The sequence below is a fragment of the Chiloscyllium punctatum genome, chromosome 47 (assembly GCF_047496795.1).
Source record: "Chiloscyllium punctatum isolate Juve2018m chromosome 47, sChiPun1.3, whole genome shotgun sequence".
Classification (NCBI taxonomy): domain Eukaryota; kingdom Metazoa; phylum Chordata; class Chondrichthyes; order Orectolobiformes; family Hemiscylliidae; genus Chiloscyllium; species Chiloscyllium punctatum.
In genome coordinates this window covers 25,557,504-25,578,176 of record NC_092785.1, presented here as the reverse complement: position 1 = coordinate 25,578,176, position 20,673 = coordinate 25,557,504, and the positions used below count along the sequence as shown (strand labels likewise).

At 53.3% G+C, this 20,673-nt stretch overlaps 1 protein-coding gene across 1 annotated transcript in view; it reads left to right on the top strand.

Annotated features, from left to right (window-relative positions):
• LOC140468548 (uncharacterized) overlaps positions 1–20,673 on the top strand; it is a 112,953-nt gene that overhangs the window by 53,765 nt on the left and 38,515 nt on the right. The window contains exons 2-7 of the mRNA XM_072564638.1: positions 16,390–16,431; positions 17,047–17,088; positions 17,807–17,848; positions 18,469–18,510; positions 19,934–19,975; positions 20,556–20,597. Of these exons, the coding sequence (XP_072420739.1) occupies positions 16,390–16,431; positions 17,047–17,088; positions 17,807–17,848; positions 18,469–18,510; positions 19,934–19,975; positions 20,556–20,597 (252 nt within the window). The remainder of the gene's footprint in view (positions 1–16,389; positions 16,432–17,046; positions 17,089–17,806; positions 17,849–18,468; positions 18,511–19,933; positions 19,976–20,555; positions 20,598–20,673) is intronic.

The following is a 20,673-nucleotide window of genomic DNA, read 5'->3' as shown; positions in this document are numbered from 1 at the left end:
AGAGAGAGAGAGCGCGCTAGAGAGAGCGAGAACGCGCTAGAGAGAGCGCGTGAGAGAGAGCGAGAGCGCGCTAGAGAGAGCGAGAGAGAGCGCTAGAGAGAGAGCGAGAGCGCGCTAGAGAGAGAGAGCGCGCTAGAGAGAGCGAGAGAGAGCGCGTGAGAGAGAGCGCTAGAGAGAGAGCGCGCTAGAGAGAGTGAGAGAGAGCGCGTGAGAGAGAGCGCGCTAGAGAGAGTGAGAGAGAGCACGTGAGAGAGAGCGAGAGAGAGCGCGCTAGAGAGAGCGAGAGCGAGCTAGGGAGAGCGAGAGAGAGAGCGCGTGAGAGAGAGCGAGAGCGCGCTCAAGAGAGAGAGCGCGCTAGAGAGAGCGAGAGAGCGCGGTAGAGAGAGCGAGAGAGAGCGAGAGAGTGCTAGAGAGAGAGAGCGCGCTAGAGAGAGCGAGAGAGAGCGCGTGAGAGAGAGCGAGAGCGCGCTAGAGCGAGAGAGCGCGCTAGAGAGAGCAAGAGAGAGCGCACTAGAGAGAGCGAGAGAGAGCGCGTGAGAGAGAGCGAGAGCGCGCTAGAGAGAGAGCGCGCTAGAGAGAGCGAGAGAGAGCGCGTGAGAGAGAGCGAGAGCGCGCTAGAGAGAGAGAGCGCGCTAGAGAGAGCGAGAGAGCGCTAGAGAGAGAGAGCGCGCTAGAGAGAGCGAGAGAGAGCGCGTGAGAGAGAGCGAGAGCGCGCTAGAGAGAGAGAGCACGCTAGAGAGAGCGAGAGAGCGCGCTAGAGAGAGCGAGAGAGCACTAGAGAGAGAGAGCGCGCTAGAGAGAGCGAGAGAGAGCGCGTGAGAGAGAGCGAGAGCGCGCTAGAGAGAGAGAGCGCGCTAGAGAGCGCGAGAGCGCGCTAGAGAGAGCAAGACAGAGCGCGTGAGAGAGAGCGAGAGAGAGCGCTAGAGAGAGAGAGCGTGCTAGAGAGAGCGAGAGCGCGCTAGAGAAAGCGAGAGAGCGCGCTAGAGAGAGCGAGAGAGAGCGAGAGAGCGCGCTAGAGAGAGCGAGAGAGAGCGAGAGAGAGCGAGAGAGCGCTAGAGAGAGAGAGCACCCTAGAGAGAGCGAGAGAGCGCGCTAGAGAGAGCGAGAGAGAGCGCGTGAGAGAGAGCGAGAGTGCGCTAGAGAGAGAGAGCGCGCTAGAGAGAGCGAGAGAGAGCGCGTGAGAGAGAGCGAGAGTGCGCTAGAGAGAGAGAGCGCGCTAGAGAGAGCGCGTGAGAGAGAGCGAGAGCGCGCTAGAGAGAGAGAGCGCGCTAGAGAGAGCGAGAACGCGCTAGAGAGAGCGCGTGAGAGAGAGCGAGAGCGCGCTAGAGAGAGCGAGAGAGAGCGCTAGAGAGAGAGCGAGAGCGCGCTAGAGAGAGAGAGCGCGCTAGAGAGAGCGAGAGAGAGCGCGTGAGAGAGAGCGCTAGAGAGAGAGCGCGCTAGAGAGAGTGAGAGAGAGCGCGTGAGAGAGAGCGCGCTAGAGAGAGTGAGAGAGAGCGCGTGAGAGAGAGCGAGAGAGAGCGCGCTAGAGAGAGCGAGAGCGAGCTAGGGAGAGCGAGAGAGAGAGCGCGTGAGAGAGAGCGAGAGCGCGCTCAAGAGAGAGAGCGCGCTAGAGAGAGCGAGAGAGCGCGGTAGAGAGAGCGAGAGAGAGCGAGAGAGTGCTAGAGAGAGAGAGCGCGCTAGAGAGAGCGAGAGAGAGCGCGTGAGAGAGAGCGAGAGCGCGCTAGAGCGAGAGAGCGCGCTAGAGAGAGCAAGAGAGAGCGCACTAGAGAGAGCGAGAGAGAGCGCGTGAGAGAGAGCGAGAGCGCGCTAGAGAGAGAGCGCGCTAGAGAGAGCGAGAGAGAGCGCGTGAGAGAGAGCGAGAGCGCGCTAGAGAGAGAGAGCGCGCTAGAGAGAGCGAGAGAGCGCTAGAGAGAGAGAGCGCGCTAGAGAGAGCGAGAGAGAGCGCGTGAGAGAGAGCGAGAGCGCGCTAGAGAGAGAGAGCACGCTAGAGAGAGCGAGAGAGCGCGCTAGAGAGAGCGAGAGAGAGCGAGAGAGCACTAGAGAGAGAGAGCGCGCTAGAGAGAGCGAGAGAGAGCGCGTGAGAGAGAGCGAGAGCGCGCTAGAGAGAGAGAGCGCGCTAGAGAGCGCGAGAGCGCGCTAGAGAGAGCGAGACAGAGCGCGTGAGAGAGAGCGAGAGAGAGCGCTAGAGAGAGAGAGCGTGCTAGAGAGAGCGAGAGCGCGCTAGAGAAAGCGAGAGAGCGCGCTAGAGAGAGCGAGAGAGAGCGAGAGAGCGCGCTAGAGAGAGCGAGAGAGAGCGAGAGAGAGCGAGAGAGCGCTAGAGAGAGAGAGCACCCTAGAGAGAGCGAGAGAGCGCGCTAGAGAGAGCGAAAGAGAGCGAGAGAGCGCTAGAGAGAGCGAGAGAGAGCGCGTGAGAGTGAGGGAGAGCACGCTAGAGGGAGAGAGCGCGCTAGAGAGAGCGAGAGAGAGCGCGCTAGAGAGAGCGAGAGAGAGCGAGAGAGCGCTAGAGAGAGAGAGCGCGCTAGAGAGAGCGAGAGCGTGCTAGAGAGAGTGAGAGAGAGAGAGAGCGCGTGAGAGAGAGCGAGAGCGTGCTACAGAGAGAGAGCGCGCTAGAGAGAGCGAGAGAGAGTGCTAGAGAGAGCGAGAGAGAGCGAGAGAGCGCTAGAGGGAGAGAGCGCGTGAGAGAGAGCGAGAGAACGCTAGAGAGAGAGAGCGCGTGAGAGAGAGTGAGAGCGCGCTAGAGAGAGAGAGCGCGCTAGAGAGAGCGAGAGCGCGCTAGAGAGAGCGAGAGAGAGCGCGTGAGAGAGAGCGAGAGCGCGCTAGAGAGAGAGAGCGCGCTAGAGAGAGCGAGAGAGCGCGCTAGAGAGAGCGAGAGAGAGCGAGAGAGCGCTAGAGAGAGAGAGCGCGTGAGAGAGAGCGAGAGCGCGCTAGAGAGAGAGAGCGCGCTAGAGAGAGCGAGAGCGCGCTAGAGAGAGTGAGAGAGAGCGTGTGAGAGAGAGCGAGAGCGCGCTAGAGAGAGAGAGCGCGCTAGAGAGAGAGAGAGAGCGCATGCGCGCTGGAGAGAGAGTGAGCGCGCTAGAGAGAGCGAGAGCGAGAGAGAGCGCGCGAGAGAGCGAGGGCGCGCTAGAGAGAGAGAACGTGCTAGAGAGAGAGGGTGCGCAAGGGAGAGTGTGCGAGAGCGCGCTAGGGAGAGCAAGAGAGAGAGAGCGCGCGCTAGAGAGAGCGAGAGAGCGCGCTAGAGAGAGCGAGAGAGAGTGCTAGAGAGAGAGAGCGCGCTAGAGAGAGCGAGAGAAAGCGCGTGAGAGAGAGCGAGAGCGCGCTAGAGAGAGCGAGAGAGAGCGAGAGAGCGCTAGAGAGAGAGCGCGCTAGAGAGAGCGAGAGAGAGCGAGAGAGCGCTAGAGAGAGAGCGCGCTAGAAAGAGCGAGAGAGAGAGCGCGTGAGAGAGAGCGAGAGCGCGCTAGAGAGAGAGAGCGCGCTAGAGAGAGCGAGAGAGAGCACGTGAGAGAGAGCGAGAGCGCGCTAGAGAGAGAGAGCGCGCTAGAGAGAGCGAGAGAGAGCGCGCTAGAGAGAGCGAGAGAGAGCATGCTAGAGAGAGCGAGAGAGACCGCGTGAGAGAGAGCGAGAGCGCACTAGAGAGAGAGAGCGCGCTAGAGAGAGCGAGAGAGCGCGTGAGAGAGAGCGAGAGAGAGCGCGTGAGAGAGAGCGAGAGAGCGCTAGAGAGAGAGAGCGCGCTAGAGAGAGCGAGAGAGAGTGCATGAGAGAGAGCGAGAGCGTGCTAGAGAGAGAGAGCGCGCTAGACAGAGCGAGAGAGAGAGCGCGTGAGAGAGAGCGAGAGCGCACTAGAGAGAGAGAGCGCGCTAGAGAGAATGAGAAGGCGCGCTAGAGAGAGCGAGAGAGAGCGAGAGAGCGCTAGAGAGAGAGAGCGCGCTAGAGAGAGCGAGAGAGAGCGCATGAGAGAGAGAGAGAGCGCGCTAGAGACAGCGAGAGAGAGAGCGCTAGAGAGAGAGAGCGCGCTAGAGAGAGCGAGAGAGAGCGCGTGAGAGAGAGCGAGAGCGCGCTAGAGAGAGAGAGCGTGCTAGAGAGAGCGAGAGAGCGCGCTAGAGAGAGCGAGAGAGCGCGAGAGAGCGCTAGAGAGAGAGAGCGCGCTAGAGAGAGAGAGCGCGCTAGAGAGAGCGAGAGAGAGCGCGTGAGAGTGAGCGAGTGCGTGCTAGAGAGAGAGAGCGCGCTTGAGAGAGCGAGAGAGAGCGCGCTAGAGAGAGCGAGAGCGTGCTAGAGAGAGCGAGAGAGAGCGCGTGAGAGAGAGCGAGAGCGTGCTAGAGAGAGCGAAAGAGAGCGCGTGAGAGAGTGCGAGAGCGCGCTAGAGAGAGAGAGCGCGCTAGAGAGAGCGAGAGAGCGCGCTAGAGAGAGCGAGAGAGCGCGTGAGAGAGAGTGAGAGAGAGCGAGAGAGCGCTAGAGAGAGAGAGCGCGTGAGAGAGAGCGAGAGAGAGCGAGAGAGCGCTAGAGAGAGAGAGCGCGTGAGAGAGAGCGAGAGCGCGCGAGAGCGAGAGAGAGCGAGAGAGCGAGAGAGCGCTAGAGAGGGAGAGCGCGCTAGAGAGAGCGAGAGAGCGAGAGAGAGCGAGAGAGCGCTAGAGAGGGAGAGCGCGCTAGAGAGAGCGAGAGAGCGCGCGCTAGAGAGAGAGCGAGAGCGCGCTAGAGAGAGAGCGCGCTAGAGAGAGCGAGAGCGCGCTAGAGAGAGCGAGAGCGCGCTAGAGAGAAAGAGCGCGCTAGAGAGAGAGAGAGAGCGCATGTACGCTGGAGAGAGAGAGAGAGCGCGCGAGAGATCGAGAGCGAGAGAGAGCGCGCGAGAGAGCGAGAGCGAGAGAGAGCGCGCTAGAGAGAGAGAACGTGCTAGAGAGAGAGAGCGCGCTAGAGAGAGCGAGAGAGAGCGCGCTAGAGAGAGCGAGAGCGTGCTAGAGAGAGCGAGAGAGAGCACGTGAGAGAGAGCAAGAGCGTGCTAGAGAGAGAGAGCACGCTAGAGAGAGCGAGAGAGAGCGCGTGAGAGAGAGCGAGAGTGCGCTAGAGAGAGTGAGAGAGCGCTAGAGAGAGAGAGCGCGCTAGAGAGAGAGAGCGCGCTAGAGAGAGCGAGAGAGCGCTAGAGAGAGAGAGCGCGCTAGAGAGAGCGAGAGCGCGCCAGAGAGAGCGAGAGAGAGCGCGTGAGAGAGAGCGAGAGCGTGCTAGAGAGAGAGAGCGCGCTAGAGAGAGAGAGAGAGCTTAGAGAGAGCGAGAGAGCGCGAGAGAGCGCTAGAGAGAGAGAGCGCGTGAGAGAGAGCGAGAGCGCGCTAGAGAGAGAGAGCGCGCTAGAGAGAGCGAGAGCGCGCTAGAGAGAGCGAGAGAGAGCGCGCTAGAGAGAGCGAGAGCGTGCTAGAGAGAGCGAGAGATAGCACGTGAGAGAGAGCGAGAGCGTGCTAGAGAGAGAGCGCGCGCTAGAGAGAGCGAGAGAGAGCGCGTGAGAGAGAGCGAGAGCTCGCTAGAGAGAGAGAGCGCGCTAGAGAGAGCAAGAGAGCGCTAGAGAGAGAGAGAGCGTGCTAGAGAGAGCGAGAGAGCGCTAGAGAGAGCGAGAGAGCGCTAGAGAGAGAGAGCGCGCTAGAGAGAGCGAGAGCGCGCTAGAGAGAGCGAGAGAGAGCGCGTGAGAGAGAGCGAGAGCGCGCTAGAGAGAGAGAGCGCACTAGAGAGAGCGAGAGAGCACGCTAGAGAGAGCGAATGAGAGCGAGAGAGCGCTAGAGAGAGCGCGTGAGAGAGAGAGAGAGCGCGCTAGAGAGAGAGCGCGCTAGAGAGAGCGAGAGCGTGCTAGAGAGAGAGAGCGCGCTAGAGAGAGAGAGAGCGCATGCGCGCTGGAGAGAGAGAGAGCGCGCTAGAGAGAGCGAGAGCGAGAGAGAGCGCGCGAGAGAGCGAGGGCGCGCTAGAGAGAGAGAACGTGCTAGAGAGAGAGAGTGCGCTAGGGAGAGTGTGCGAGAGCGCGCTAGGAAGAGCGAGAGAGAGCGAGAGAGCGCGAGAGAGAGAGCGCGCTAGAGAGAGCGAGAGCGCGCTAGAGAGAGCGAGAGAGAGCGCGCTAGAGAGAGAGAGAGAGAGCGCGTGAGAGAGAGAGCGCGCTAGAGAGAGCGAGAGAGAGCGCGTGAGAGAGAGCGAGAGCGCGCTAGAGAGAGATAGCGCGCTAGAGAGAGCGAGAGAGAGCGAGAGCGCGCTAGAGAGAGCGTGAGAGAGCGCGTGAGAGAGAGCGAGAGCGCGCTAGAGAGAGAGAGCGCGCTAGAGAGAGCGAGAGAGCGCGCTAGAGAGAGCGAGAGCGCGCTAGAGAGAGCGAGAGAGAGCGCGCTAGAGAGAGAGAGCACGCTAGAGAGAGAGAGAGAGCGCGCTAGAGAGAGCGAGAGAGAGCGAGAGAGCGCTAGAGAGAGAGAGAGAGAGCGCGTGAGAGAGAGCGAGAGAGAGCGAGAGAGCGCTAGAGAGAGAGAGAGCGCGTGAGAGAGAGCGAGAGCGCGCTAGAGAGAGAGAGAGCACGCTAGAGAGAGAGAGAGAGCGCGCTAGAGAGAGCGAGAGAGAGCGAGAGAGCGCTAGAGAGAGAGAGAGAGAGCGCGTGAGAGAGAGCGAGAGCGCGCTAGAGAGAGAGAGAGCACGCTAGAGAGAGACAGTGTAGAGAGTGTAGACAGTGTAGAGAGAGGATGAATGAGTGAAAGTGTGTGTATGTGAGTGAGACAGAGAGTGTGTGCTTGTGTGTGTATGTGTGTATGTTTGTGTGTGTGAGAGAGATTGTGATAATGTGTGTGAAAATGTTTGAGTGTGCATTTGTGAGTGACTGAGTGTGTGCATGTCAGTGTGGATGTCTGCAAGTGTGTGAAAGTGCATGTGTGTGAGGGACTGAATGTGGTGTGTGAGCACACGTGAGAGAGAGCGAGTGAATGAGTGTGAGGGATGGTGTATGGTTTGTGGATCATTACTGGGACAGGGACACAAACATGTGGTTTACACACAGTCACATTATAGAGGGACAGCATTGACACGGAAACTGGGCACTCAGATGGACACACACACACACTTCTGTGATGATACTTGAGCTCAGACCCTCACTGACTCTCCCCCCCCAGACAAAACCTGTGCAGTGCCCAAATCCTGTGTTGCGGGGAGTGTGTGTGTGTGTGTGTGTGTGTCTGTGTGTGGTGGGGGTGGAAGCAGGGAGCAGTGAGGGAGAAATGTGGGTGTTGAGGGGCAGGCACGTGATCTATGATTTCAATTCCCAAACCCTGCCAATATATTTGAGAAAGGGCAATGAAATAAAAGATTGAAAGTCAAGTTAGAAATGGCTGCATGTCGAGTAGGGCAGGGACAGAGAGAGACACAGACACAGAGAGAGAGAGAGAAAGAGAGAGACATACAGGGACAGAGAGTGAGGGACAGAGGGAGAGTGAGAGACAGAGAGAGAGAGAGAGAGAGAGAGAGACAGGAACAAAGAGAGAGCGAGAGAGAGAGGCAGGGAGAGAGACAGAGTTAGAGATAGGGATAGAGATAGAGTTAAATTCTGGGAATCACACATATAGCAGGAAAATGCCAAGAGATTCTCTGCAAGTATCCCCCTCTCCACTCCCAGCCGTGTGTGTGTCTCAGGAAGCCTACTTACAGTCAGGCTCTGAGACGCTGGTGCGGGAGTAATGTTTAAGATTTTCAAATTGCACTGACACAACTAACAAGGTTTAAAAAAAAAGAGGTGTAGAAACTGGGAATGAGAATGCCTTGCTGCCCCAGAATGAACATCTCAGTGGGCAGCAAGATCCCACAAGGCTCCAGTCCTGGGAATTAACATCTCAATCAGACAGAGCCCTCCCCAGAGGAGCAGACTGACAGATGATTCAATGTGTCAGAGAGGGCAGGGGTGGAGTCCACAAACCCCTCACCCGGAATAAATGTGGACAAGGAATTGGTCAGATTCATTCTCAAACCCTGTTCTCTCTCTGCATGGAGAGTGAGCAGCTCTCCCTGTCTGGTTGAGACAGTGTGTGTGTGTGTTTTAATAATGTTTCCAGCCTCTGGTTAATTGTTTTCTTATAATTTGTGTGTATTTTGATGTTGCTGTGGTGTTATGAAATGCATTGGGGATGGGGATGGGGAAGGGGGTGGTGGGGTTGTGTTTAAACCTGGGATCTTGCTGTGTAATTTTGCATCAAACCGCTCTCGCTCCCCCGGCCCCCTGCCAACTTTTATCCCGAGGAACTTTTGTTGGGAAAGCAGAAAAGTGAAGATCCAAAATGCCTGGGGGTCAGGAAAGCCTTGGACAAGAACAACCTCCTGAGGGGGAGCACAGGCCTGAGGCCTGTTGGTCAAGCTGCAGCCCGTGGGGCCCAGCTGAGTGGTGGTCTGTTTATTCCCCCGAGGTTTCATCTCCTCTTGGGGGCGGGTGGGGTGGGTGTGGAAGCCTGGTTTATCAGGGCCTCTGGTTAACTGGGTCCTGTCAAATCATGGCCTGGTCAGTTTTAAAACGGCTTTGAAGCCTGGCGTTAAAGTAACCGGAGCCTTGGGATTGTGAGACAAACAGGTTAACCCGCCCCCCCCCAAGATCTGGGAGGCAGGACTCCCTCAGGAGGGAATTGTAACCCAAAATATCTGACCCTCCGGAAAAAACGGTCACACTGTCAGAGGAATGTGGATCATAGAGAGGGCAGGATGATAGAATTCGACAAGAAGAGAAAGAGGGTGCGAGAAAGAGTTGAAACATGGAGAGAGCAGGAGGGAGGGAGAGAGAGAGGCAGTGTGAGATCGCTGTAATATATGACTCTGGGGTGACAGGAATTAATTAGACTGGAAATAAAAATAATCAGATTATTGAGCTTCTGCAGCTCTGTCATTTGTGGGATCTTGCTGTGCATCAGTTGCCCTAATGCCATTGTTGCAGGCAGTGAGTAGTCAAGTAATCAAACCCTTAACCAGCATCACCTATGAGGTGTCTGTGGTTAGTCTAACCTCTAGTTAGCTGCTCTGAAGTGATCAGACAGACACACATTTTTACCGTAATGGCCGTGTTCTGGTCTGGGGCAGGAACAAAAAGATGGAAGGGGAGCTGCTGCACAGTCTGATCCCACCGATGTCACTGCCTCCCTCTCTCACTCCAGCTCCCATCTCTACCTCTGGGCTCCGTGTCCCTCTTGTCTGTCCCACACCCTTCCTTCGATTCCCATCCTTCCCACCTCCGGTCTGTTCACATTCCCCCTGTAGATTCCCTTCCACCACTCTCTGGATCCTACCTCGATCTTGGAACTGATGGAATTTTTCACTCCCCTCACATCTTTCTTGGTTTCTGTAAGCCCTGTGGGATCTTGCTGTTCCTGGCTGAGGATCATTCTATCTGCCTGATAATATCACCCACCACGGGGGGGGGGGCGAGAAACGTCAAGAGAAAAAGGCAGAGACAGAGAGGGAAGGCAGAGAGAATAAAGATAGAGAGAGAGAGAAAGAGACAAAAGAAAGAGAAAGGAGAGAACGCAAGACAGACCAACAGAAAGGTGAATGGAGAGACACAGAGACAGAGAGGGAAGAGGGAAACAGTGAAGTAGAGAAAAAAGAGAGGCAAGGAGAGACATGGAGAGGGTAAGGAGACCCATACTCACTATCCCAGCTGCTCCCAGCTCCCTCTCCCCAAGGTCTCTCTCTGTGTCCCATCAGGGACAGAGGCGTTTTTAGGACAGCTGAAAGGGTCAAACCTGGGATTGAGATTCAAACACAACCCACACGTTCTCAGACAGAGAGAGAGAGAGAGACATGAACTCCCCAATACTCACCCCTGGCCTCACCACAGGGCAAAAGGAATTGTCCCAGGTCTGTCATTCAAACCCCATCTCCTCCCAAATCCTAGCTCATCCAGTCAGCTCCCAGCTCTCACTACCTGGAACACACCTCCCCCAGGTATGGAACACACCAACCATCAACTTTGTGGGATTTCAGTGGGGAAGGGGGCAGGGTTGGGAGAAAGCCCACAGGTCGGTGGTTTAGACCAGGGATGTGCCAATGTGTCCCTGTCCTTTCCCCATCCCCCTCACTGACCCAGCCTGGGAACACACACACAGAGACACTGACACTCTCAGACACACAGACACTGACACTTTCTCACACACTCACAGAGCTGCAGGATCAAGTCCTGAACAGCCCCAGACACAGACTCACACCAGTTAAAAACAAGGACTGCAGATGCTGGAAACCAGAGTCTAGATTAGAGTGGGGTGCTGGAAAAGCACAGCAGGTCAGGCAGCATCCAAGGAGCAGGAAAATCGACGTTTCGGGCACAAGCCCTTCATCAGGAATAGAGGTGTTCACGCAAGACGTTTGCACAACTTAACACAAAATTCTTTGTAAAAATTGAGGCAACATTTTTGCCCGGGTGAGCCCAGGCTTATTTCACAAATTAGGATGAGTTTTGTACAGATTGAGACAACGTTTTAAGACCAAAGTAACTCAAGTTCATTCCACGTATTTACACAAGGTATTTGCTCAAAATAACACACTTTTTTTTGTAAAAATTGACACAACATTTTTGCCCAAATGTGCACACAGATTTATTCCACAGTTTAACACCAGATTTGTGCACAGATTAATGAAACTGCAATGAACCACTGATATCTGCAAGTTTGCTGAGTTTGAGTTTGATCAGAATGAGGAAACATCTTCTAGTTTCTTTCTTTGCCATGTTTTGGGTCACCTTGTGAACCCGGCCGTGAAATATTCATGCTGCAAAGACCCCCACTAAGCGCACTGGGAAAACTTGATGCAACTTGTGAGAGAGAGTTTCCTTAAAAGTGTGAAATTTCCCCAGTGAGAAATTCAAGGAGCAGGACGAAGGAGGAGGAGTTGCAACTCCTACTGCAGCCACAAGGTGGAGATGGAGGTTGCAGATCAATGAGAAACTGACGCAGGTGACCGGCGCACGGCCCGGACGGCTGCACGCACGCGGATAAAGAACACGCACGCGGACTAATGGCACGCGCGGCTCTGACGGCTGCACGCACGCGGGGTACCTGCGCGCACGGCCCTGACGGCGGCACGCACGCGGGGTACCTGCACACACGGCTCTGACGGTTGCACGCACGCGGGGTACCTGCACGCACGGCCCTGACGGCTGCACGCACGCGGGGTACCTGCACGCACGGCCCTGACGGCTGCACGCATGCGGACGACTGGCCATACCCTTGTCTCGCGGGAGTGCGCATGCGGCTCAGGGCTGCCCCCCCCGCCCACCACTTTTTCCCGCCTTTTCATGGGGCGACGGTTGAGATTCAAAAACAGAAAAAGAAAGAGGGAGGAAGGCAATGGATAAAGGAGTGAGGATTGTGGAGGGAATGGAGTGAGGATTGTAGAGGGAATGGAGTGAGGATTGTAGAGGGAATGGAGTGAGGATTGGGGAGGGAATGGAGTGAGGATTGTAGAGGGAATGGAGTGAGGATTGGGGAGGGAATGGAGTGAGGATTGTAGAGGGAATGGAGTGAGGATTGGGGAGGGAATGGAGTGAGGATTGTAGAGGGAATGGAGTGAGGATTGGGGAGGGAATGGAGTGAGGATTGGGGAGGGAATGGAGTGAGGATTGGGGAGGGAATGGAGTGAGGATTGTAGAGGGAATGGAGTGAGGATTGGGGAGGGAATGGAGTGAGGATTGTAGAGGGAATGGAGTGAGGATTGTAGAGGGATTGGAGTGAGGATTGTAGAGGGATTGGAGTGAGGATTGTAGAGGGAAAGGAGTGAGGATTGGGGAGGGAATGGAGTGAGGATTGGGGAGGGATTGGAGTGAGGATTGTAGAGGGATTGGAGTGAGGATTGTAGAGGGAATGGAGTGAGGATTGTAGAGGGAATGGAGTGAGGATTGTAGAGGGATTGGAGTGAGGATTGTAGAGGGATTGGAGTGAGGATTGGGGAGGGAATGGAGTGAGGATTGTAGAGGGAATGGAGTGAGGATTGGGGAGGGAATGGAGTGAGGATTGTAGAGGGAATGGAGTGAGGATTGGGGAGGGAATGGAGTGAGGATTGTAGAGGGAATGGAGTGAGGATTGTAGAGGGAATGGAGTGAGGATTGTAGAGGGATTGGAGTGAGGATTGTAGAGGGAATGGAGTGAGGATTGTAGAGGGAATGGAGTGAGGATTGTAGAGGGAATGGAGTGAGGATTGGGGAGGGAATGGAGTGAGGATTGGGGAGGGAATGGAGTGAGGATTGTAGAGGGAATGGAGTGAGGATTGGGGAGGGAATGGAGTGAGGATTGGGGAGGGAATGGAGTGAGGATTGTAGAGGGAATGGAGTGAGGATTGGGGAGGGAATGGAGTGAGGATTGGGGAGGGATTGGAGTGAGGATTGTAGAGGGAATGGAGTGAGGATTGGGGAGGGAATGGAGTGAGGATTGTAGAGGGAATGGAGTGAGGATTGGGGAGGGATTGGAGTGAGGATTGGGGAGGGATTGGAGTGAGGATTGGGGAGGGAATGGAGTGAGGATTGTAGAGGGAATGGAGTGAGGATTGGGGAGGGAATGGAGTGAGGATTGTAGAGGGAATGGAGTGAGGATTGTAGAGGGAATGGAGTGAGGATTGTAGAGGGATTGGAGTGAGGATTGTAGAGGGATTGGAGTGAGGATTGGGGAGGGAATGGAGTGAGGATTGTAGAGGGAATGGAGTGAGGATTGGGGAGGGATTGGAGTGAGGATTGGGGAGGGAATGGAGTGAGGATTGGGGAGGGAATGGAGTGAGGATTGGGGAGGGAATGGAGTGAGGATTGTAGAGGGAATGGAGTGAGGATTGGGGAGGGAATGGAGTGAGGATTGGGGAGGGATTGGAGTGAGGATTGGGGAGGGAATGGAGTGAGGATTGTAGAGGGAATGGAGTGAGGATTGGGGAGGGAATGGAGTGAGGATTGTAGAGGGAATGGAGTGAGGATTGTAGAGGGAATGGAGTGAGGATTGTAGAGGGAATGGAGTGAGGATTGGGGAGGGAATGGAGTGAGGATTGTAGAGGGAATGGAGTGAGGATTGGGGAGGGAATGGAGTGAGGATTGTAGAGGGAATGGAGTGAGGATTGGGGAGGGAATGGAGTGAGGATTGTAGAGGGAATGGAGTGAGGATTGTAGAGGGATTGGAGTGAGGATTGTAGAGGGATTGGAGTGAGGATTGTAGAGGGAAAGGAGTGAGGATTGGGGAGGGAATGGAGTGAGGATTGGGGAGGGATTGGAGTGAGGATTGTAGAGGGATTGGAGTGAGGATTGTAGAGGGAATGGAGTGAGGATTGTAGAGGGAATGGAGTGAGGATTGTAGAGGGATTGGAGTGAGGATTGTAGAGGGATTGGAGTGAGGATTGGGGAGGGAATGGAGTGAGGATTGTAGAGGGAATGGAGTGAGGATTGGGGAGGGAATGGAGTGAGGATTGTAGAGGGAATGGAGTGAGGATTGGGGAGGGAATGGAGTGAGGATTGTAGAGGGAATGGAGTGAGGATTGTAGAGGGAATGGAGTGAGGATTGTAGAGGGATTGGAGTGAGGATTGTAGAGGGAATGGAGTGAGGATTGTAGAGGGAATGGAGTGAGGATTGGGGAGGGAATGGAGTGAGGATTGTAGAGGGAATGGAGTGAGGATTGGGGAGGGATTGGAGTGAGGATTGTAGAGGGAATGGAGTGAGGATTGGGGAGGGAATGGAGTGAGGATTGGGGAGGGAATGGAGTGAGGATTGTAGAGGGAATGGAGTGAGGATTGGGGAGGAAAAGGAGTGAGGATTGTAGAGGGAATGGAGTGAGGATTGTAGAGGGAATGGAGTGAGGATTGGGGAGGGAATGGAGTGAGGATTGGGGAGGGAAAGGAGTGAGGATTGGGGAGGGAATGGAGTGAGGATTGGGGAGGGAATGGAGTGAGGATTGGGGAGGGAAAGGAGTGAGGATTGGGGAGGGAATGGAGAATGGGGTGAGCATTAGGGAGGGAGGGAAGGAATGGAGAAAGGGTTGAGCATCGAGGTGGGAGGGAATGGAGAAATGGGGTCATTGGGGAGGGAGGGAATGGAGAAAGGGATGAGCATTGGGGAGGGTGAGGGAGGGAATGGAGTATGGGATGAATGTTGGGGAGGGGGTGGGCGGGAATGGAGAAAGGGATGAGCATTGGGGAGAGAGGGGGAGGGAGTGGAGAAAGGGTTGAGTGTTGGGGAGAGAGAGGGAGGGAATCGAGAAAGGGATGAGCATTGGGGAGGGTGTGCATGGGAATGGAGAAAGGGATGAGCATTGAGGAGGGTGGGCTGGATGCTGAAGCGAGACGATCACCCCCCCCACCCCCCCGTCCCCCTGAAAGACAGTGATTGAATCAGTCGCTTGATGTGGGGAGTGGGGTTTGGGGGTGTATAAATGATGATGTGGTTTGACAGTCAAGCTGAACGGAGCCAGTGGGTGACAGTGGGACAGGCCTTGGGCTGTTCAAAGGGAGAGGGACACACTCCCCTCACCCAGCCTCAGGGACAGGCAATGACACCCCCCTCCCCTCCCCCACCCTAGGCACAGGTAGTGACATCCTTCCCTCCCCTCCCCCACCCTCAGGGACAGACAGTGACACCCCCCTTCCCCACCCCACCCTCAGGGACAGACAGATACCCCCCCACCCTCAGAACAGGCAGTGACACCCCCCCTCCACTCCCCCACCCTCAGGGACATGCAGTGACCACCCCCACCCTCAGGGACAGGCAGTGACACCCCTCTCCCCTCCCCCACCCTAACGAACAGGCAGTGACACACCACCTCCCCACCCCACCCTCAGGGACAGGCAGGGACACCCACCCCCCCTCCCATCCTCCAGGGACATCTGTGACATTCTCCTCCCCCACCCTCAGCGACAGGCAGTGACACCCTCCCCACCCTCAGAGACAGGCACTGACACCCCCCTCCACTAACCCCCCCTCAGGGACAGGCAGTGACACCCCCTTCCCCTCCCCACCCCACCCCTCCCTCAGGGACAGGCACTGACACCCCCTTCTACTCCCCCACCCTCAGGGACAGGCACTGACACCCCCCTCCACTCCCCCACCCTCAGGGACAGGCAGTGACACCCCCTTCCCCTCCCCACCCCACCCCTCCCTCAGGGACAGGCACTGACACCCCCTTCTACTCCCCCACCCTCAGGGACAGGCAGTGACACCCCCCTCCACTCCCCCACCCTCAGGGACAGGCAGTGACACCCCCCTCCCCTCCCCACCCCACCCCTCCCTCAGGGACAGGCACTGACACCCCCCTCCACTCCCCCACCTTCAGGGACAGGCACTGACACCCCCCTCCACTCCCCCACCTTCAGGGACAGGCAGTGACACCCCCCTCCCCTCCCCACCCCTCCCTCAGGGACAGGCAGTGACACCCCTTCCACTCCCTGACTCTCAGGGACAGGCAGTGACAAATCCCTCCCCCCATCCTCAGGGACTGGCAGTGACATCCCTCCACTCCCCCCCCCCCCCCACCTCCCCCTAGGGGACAGGCAGACCCCCCCCCCCTCCCCCGCCCCATCCACTCCCCTGTCCACTCCCCCACCCTCAGGGACAGGCAGTGACACCCTCCCGCCCACTCCCCCACCCTCAGGGACAGGCAGTGACAGCCCCCTCCGCACCCTCAGGGACAGGCCGGGCCCCCCCCCCCCCCATCCCTCCGTTACCCATTAACAACAATAAAACACACACTGGAGGGGTTATTTCAGATATGTTCAGGGATAATGGTGATGTCCCAGCCGCACAGATGGACATTGCGAGGTCCCAGCTGTGACCTGCAGGCTACACGGTAACCCACCGTGTCCTCAGCATTTCCTCGGGAAATTGAATCCCAGTCCGTTTGGTGACAGTGACACCTGCTCACATCCACGTGTTTGGGTGATTTCATTCCAGACGGAGTTGAGGGCAGGAATTTTGGTGAAGAACGTAGAGATGCGACAAGGCCATTGCCAAGACAGATTCACGTGGCTGTTTTCTGAGAGTGCACATTCATCAATCACAGTGTTATTTGAGAGATCTTTCCCTGTAGAGATTGGATGTTATGTTGACCGCACAACAACGGTGACTGCACATCGAAAAGGGGCAGACAGAGCTTCAGTTTAATGTTTTGTCTGACAGGGACAATGTCAACATTGCAGCTCACACTTAATTGTGTCTCTGAAAACAGCGTCACGTTGGCAGTACACATGCTGTGTCAGTGTTTACACTCTGACAATGCAGCATTTGCTCTTGTACAGCCTTCCTGACAGTGCCGCACTCCTGTTGTACAGCCCACTGAAGGTGCAACACTCGCTATGCACAGCCTCCCTGATGCATTCTGAGTATTCACTCTGGAGATTATTCCCAGTGTATTTGATAACACTGACACTGCTAACATCTAAATGTTTTCTTCATTTCTTTTCAGAAAGGGAAGAAGTCAGGAATTTTCAAGAAGGGTACAGATACGGTGAGGGAGAAAATACTTTATTGAGACAGATTTGTAGTACTCGCATAGCTGTTTCCTAAAAGTGCTCTTTTATCACAGTGTTATTTGAAATATTTGTCTCTGCAGGAGTTGGACATTGTGTGGACCGTGTCACAACAGTGACTGCCCACTGAAAGAAGGCCGACAGAGCCATAGTTTAACATCTTGCTTGCATTGACACTGTCAAAATTGCAGCTCTCAGTCATGTCTCTGAAAACAGTGTAATGCTGTCAGTACAGATTCCCCGAGTTTGCTGTGGAAGCATTTATGCCCTGATAGAGCAACCCTCTCTCTGTACCGCCCCCTGACAGTGCTGCCCTCCCTCTGTACTGCCCCATAGTACAGTGATGAGGTGTGAATGGCTTCTTGGTTTGTTAGATGTGTGATTGTCTAGCTAACTCCATTATGAATGTAAACTGGGATAGTGGTAATTTCCCAGGTGAACAGGTAACCCTGCAGTTTTTACCTGTGATGGGCAGTCTACATGGTATCTACATTGAATACTACATCTTTCCCATTTTCTCAGTAAATAAATTATAATGTACTTGACATCAGCAACACTGCTAACATCCAAATATTTTGGTGATTTGTTTCCAGACTGTATCAAGGACAACACTTGAGATGAAGAGTACAGATCCGGTGAGGGCGAATGGACCATTGCTGCGACAGATTCGCTGGCCTCATGTAGCTGTGTTTGGAAGTGCTCAGTCATTGCAGTGTTATTTGAGAGATCTTTCTCAGCAGAAATTGGACATTTATGTTGCCCACATGACAACAGTGACTGCACACTGAAAAAGGGCAGACAGAACTTTGGTTTAACATCTCTCCTGATAGTGGCACCGTAAACATTTCAGCTCACATTTAATTGTATCTCTGCAAACAGGGTAATGGTGTCAGTACAGATTCGCTGAGTTTGCTGTCTCAGTGCTTACCCACAGACATTCAGTCTGTTCAGCCTCCCTGACAGAGCAGTACACCCTCCACACAGCCTCCTGAACATGTAACACTCACTGTGTATAGTCTCCCTGATGATGCTGCCTTCCTCACTCACTCTAGTGTATCCCATAGGCACAGTACTCCATCTGCACTGCAATCCTGATAAACGGGCTGGGGGCTGAATGCTTTCCTTCGTTGTAAGATTCATAATTATGTATCTAGCATAGTTTTGTATGTGGACAGTCCAATAATAATTTCCAAGGTGTCTGCAGGTGACAATGCAGATACTACCTGTGACTCATGGTAACCTCATGGAGTCCCAAACTAATGAATTCAGAGTGTTCTGTCAGGAAATAAATCCCAGTGTATTTGACAACAGTGACACTGCTAACATCCAAATGTTTTCTTCATTTCTTTTCAGAAAGGGACGAGGTCAGGCATTTTGAAGAAGGGTACAGATCTGGTGAGGGAGAAATTGCTTTATCAAAACAGATTTGTTGTATTCGTGTTGCTGTTTTCTAAAAGTGCTCCTTTAAAATAATGTTCTCTGAAATATTTGTTTCTGCAAAACTCGGATATTATGTTGACCACATGACAACAGAGACTGTACATTGAAAGAGGGCAGACAGAGCCACAGTTTAATATCTCGCCTGCATTGCCACTGTCAGCATTGCAGCTCTCAATCGTGTCTCTGAACACAGTGTCATGCTGTCAGTACAGACTCTGAGTTTGCTGTTTAAACATTTATCCCCTGACAGTGCAGCCCTCCCTCTGTACCGCCCCCTGACAGTGCAGCCCTCCCTCTTTACTGTCCCCATAGTACAGTGATGAGGTGTGAATGGCTTCTTGGTTTGTTAGATGTGTGATTGTCTAGCTAACTCCATTATAAATGTAAACTGGGATAGTGGTAATTTCCCAGGTGAACAGGTAACCCTGCAGTTTTTACCTGTGATGGGCAGTCTACATGGTGTCTCATGGGGCATTGAATATTACATCTTTCCTGTTTTCTTAGTAAATAAATTATAATGTACTTGACATCAGCAACACTGCTAACATCCAAATATTTTGGTGATTTGTTTCCAGACTGTATCAAGGACAGCACTTGCGATGAAGAGTACAGATCCGGTGAGGGCGAATGGACCATTACCACGACAGATTTGCTGGCCTCATATAGCTGTGTTTGGAAAATGCTCAGTCATTCATTATTTGAGAGATCTTTCTTGGCAGAAATTGAACATTGTGTTGCCCACATGACAACAATGACTGCACACTGAAAAAGGGCAAACAGAACTTTGGTTTAACATCTCTCCTGATAGTGGCACCGTCAACATTTCAGCTCACATTTAATTGTATCTCTGCAAACAGGGTAATGGTGTCAGTACAGATTCGCTGAGTTTGCTGTCTCAGTGCTTACCCACAGACATTCAGTCTGTTCAGCCTCCCTGACAGAGCAGTACACCCTCCACACAGCCTCCTGAACATGTAACACTCACTGTGTATAGTCTCCCTGATGATGCTGCCTTCCTCACTCACTCTGTCCTGTACCCCATAGGCACAGTGCTCCATCTGCACTGCAATCCTGGTAAAGGGGATGGGGGCTGAATGCTTTCCTTCGTTGTAAGATTCATAATTATGTATCTGGTGTAGTTTTGAATGTGAACTGTATATTGGTAATTTCCAAGGTGAACAGTTAACGGCTATTATAAAAGTGTGGAGCTGTATTGTACCTTTAAGAGCGTTGAAAAGCGAGGAAGGACTAACGAAGTACAGAGAGTCCTGAACAAAGTAGCAATGTAACACTTGGGAAATAAACAGCTGCAGATGAGTTGCCATGACACAAAGTCAAATTTGGCCAGTCAGTTTAAACTATACCTCAAGATACCGAAATCCAACCACATTTTAATTTAGGATTTTGATAATATTAAAACAATGATATGAATCCGATGTTTTGGGGTATAAAACCAGACATTTTGAACAGTTAGAAGGGGAACTGCCAAAGACATCACAAATATAGACTGAAAGGTACCTGTCAATAAGAAATGTGCCCAGCAGAAAATTAAAACTGACCGAGATAAAATCTACAAAGGAGAATCGATAAAGCTGACTGGTGTTTTGAAATGTGATCTTTTTTGTAAATCATAATCAGGATTTTTAACTGGACTGGCATTACAGAGCGGGAGGCAAAAGATCGGTTTAAGAGAAAGGAGTTGTAAACGGTTGTTGGTTTTAATATTCGCTGTTGTACTTAAAAAATGAAATTGTGAATATTTCCTTTAAATAGTGACCTCTCGGATTGTTGCTTGCCTCTCGAATTTTAACAGATTAGGGTGTGAGGTGAACTTTTCTGTGTGGCTGGTTGAAATTTGCAGAGGGGATTACCCCATGTCATACCACCGCGTAGGTACTAGCTGTGATTAGTGGGCTGCGTGGTAACCTCATGTAGTCTCAAACTAATCCGTTTGGAGTATTTCTGTAAGGAAATTATTCCCAGTGTGTTTGGTAACACTGACACTGCTAACATCCAAATGTTTTCTTCATTTCTTTTCAGAAAGGGAAGAAGTCAGAAATTTTGAAGAAGGGTACAGATCTGGTGAGGGAGAAATTGCTTTATCAAACCAGATTTGTCATACTCGCTTAGCTGTTTTCTGAAAGTGCTCCTTTATCATATGCTATTCGAAATATTTGTCTCTGCAGAAGATGGATATTATGTTGACCACATGACAACAGAGACTGTACATTGAAACAGGGCAGACAGAGCCACAGTTTAATATCTCTCCTGCATTGCCACTGTCAGCATTGCAGCTCTCAATCGTGTCTCTGAACATAGTGTCATGCTGTCAGTACAGACTCCCGGTGATTGCTGTATAGACATTTATCCCCTGACAGTGCAGCACTTCCTCTATACTAGTACAGGGATGAGGTGTGAATGGCTTCTTGGGTTGTTAGATGTATGATTGTCCAGCTAACTCATTATGAATGTAAGCTGTGATAATGGTAATTTCCCAGATGAACAGGTAACACTGCAGTTTTTAGCTGTGATGGGCAGTCTACATGGTATCTCATGGGGTGTTGAAGAAAACATCTTTCATGTTTTCTCAGTAAATTAATTATAGAGTACATAACAGCAGTAACACTGCTAACAGCCATATGTTTTGGTGATTTGCTTCCAGACTGTGTCGAGGACAGCACTTGCGATGAAGAGTTCAGATCTGGTGAGGGCGAATAAGCCATTATCTTGACATATTTGCTGGCCTCATGTAGCTGTGTTCTGAAAGTGCTCAGTCATTC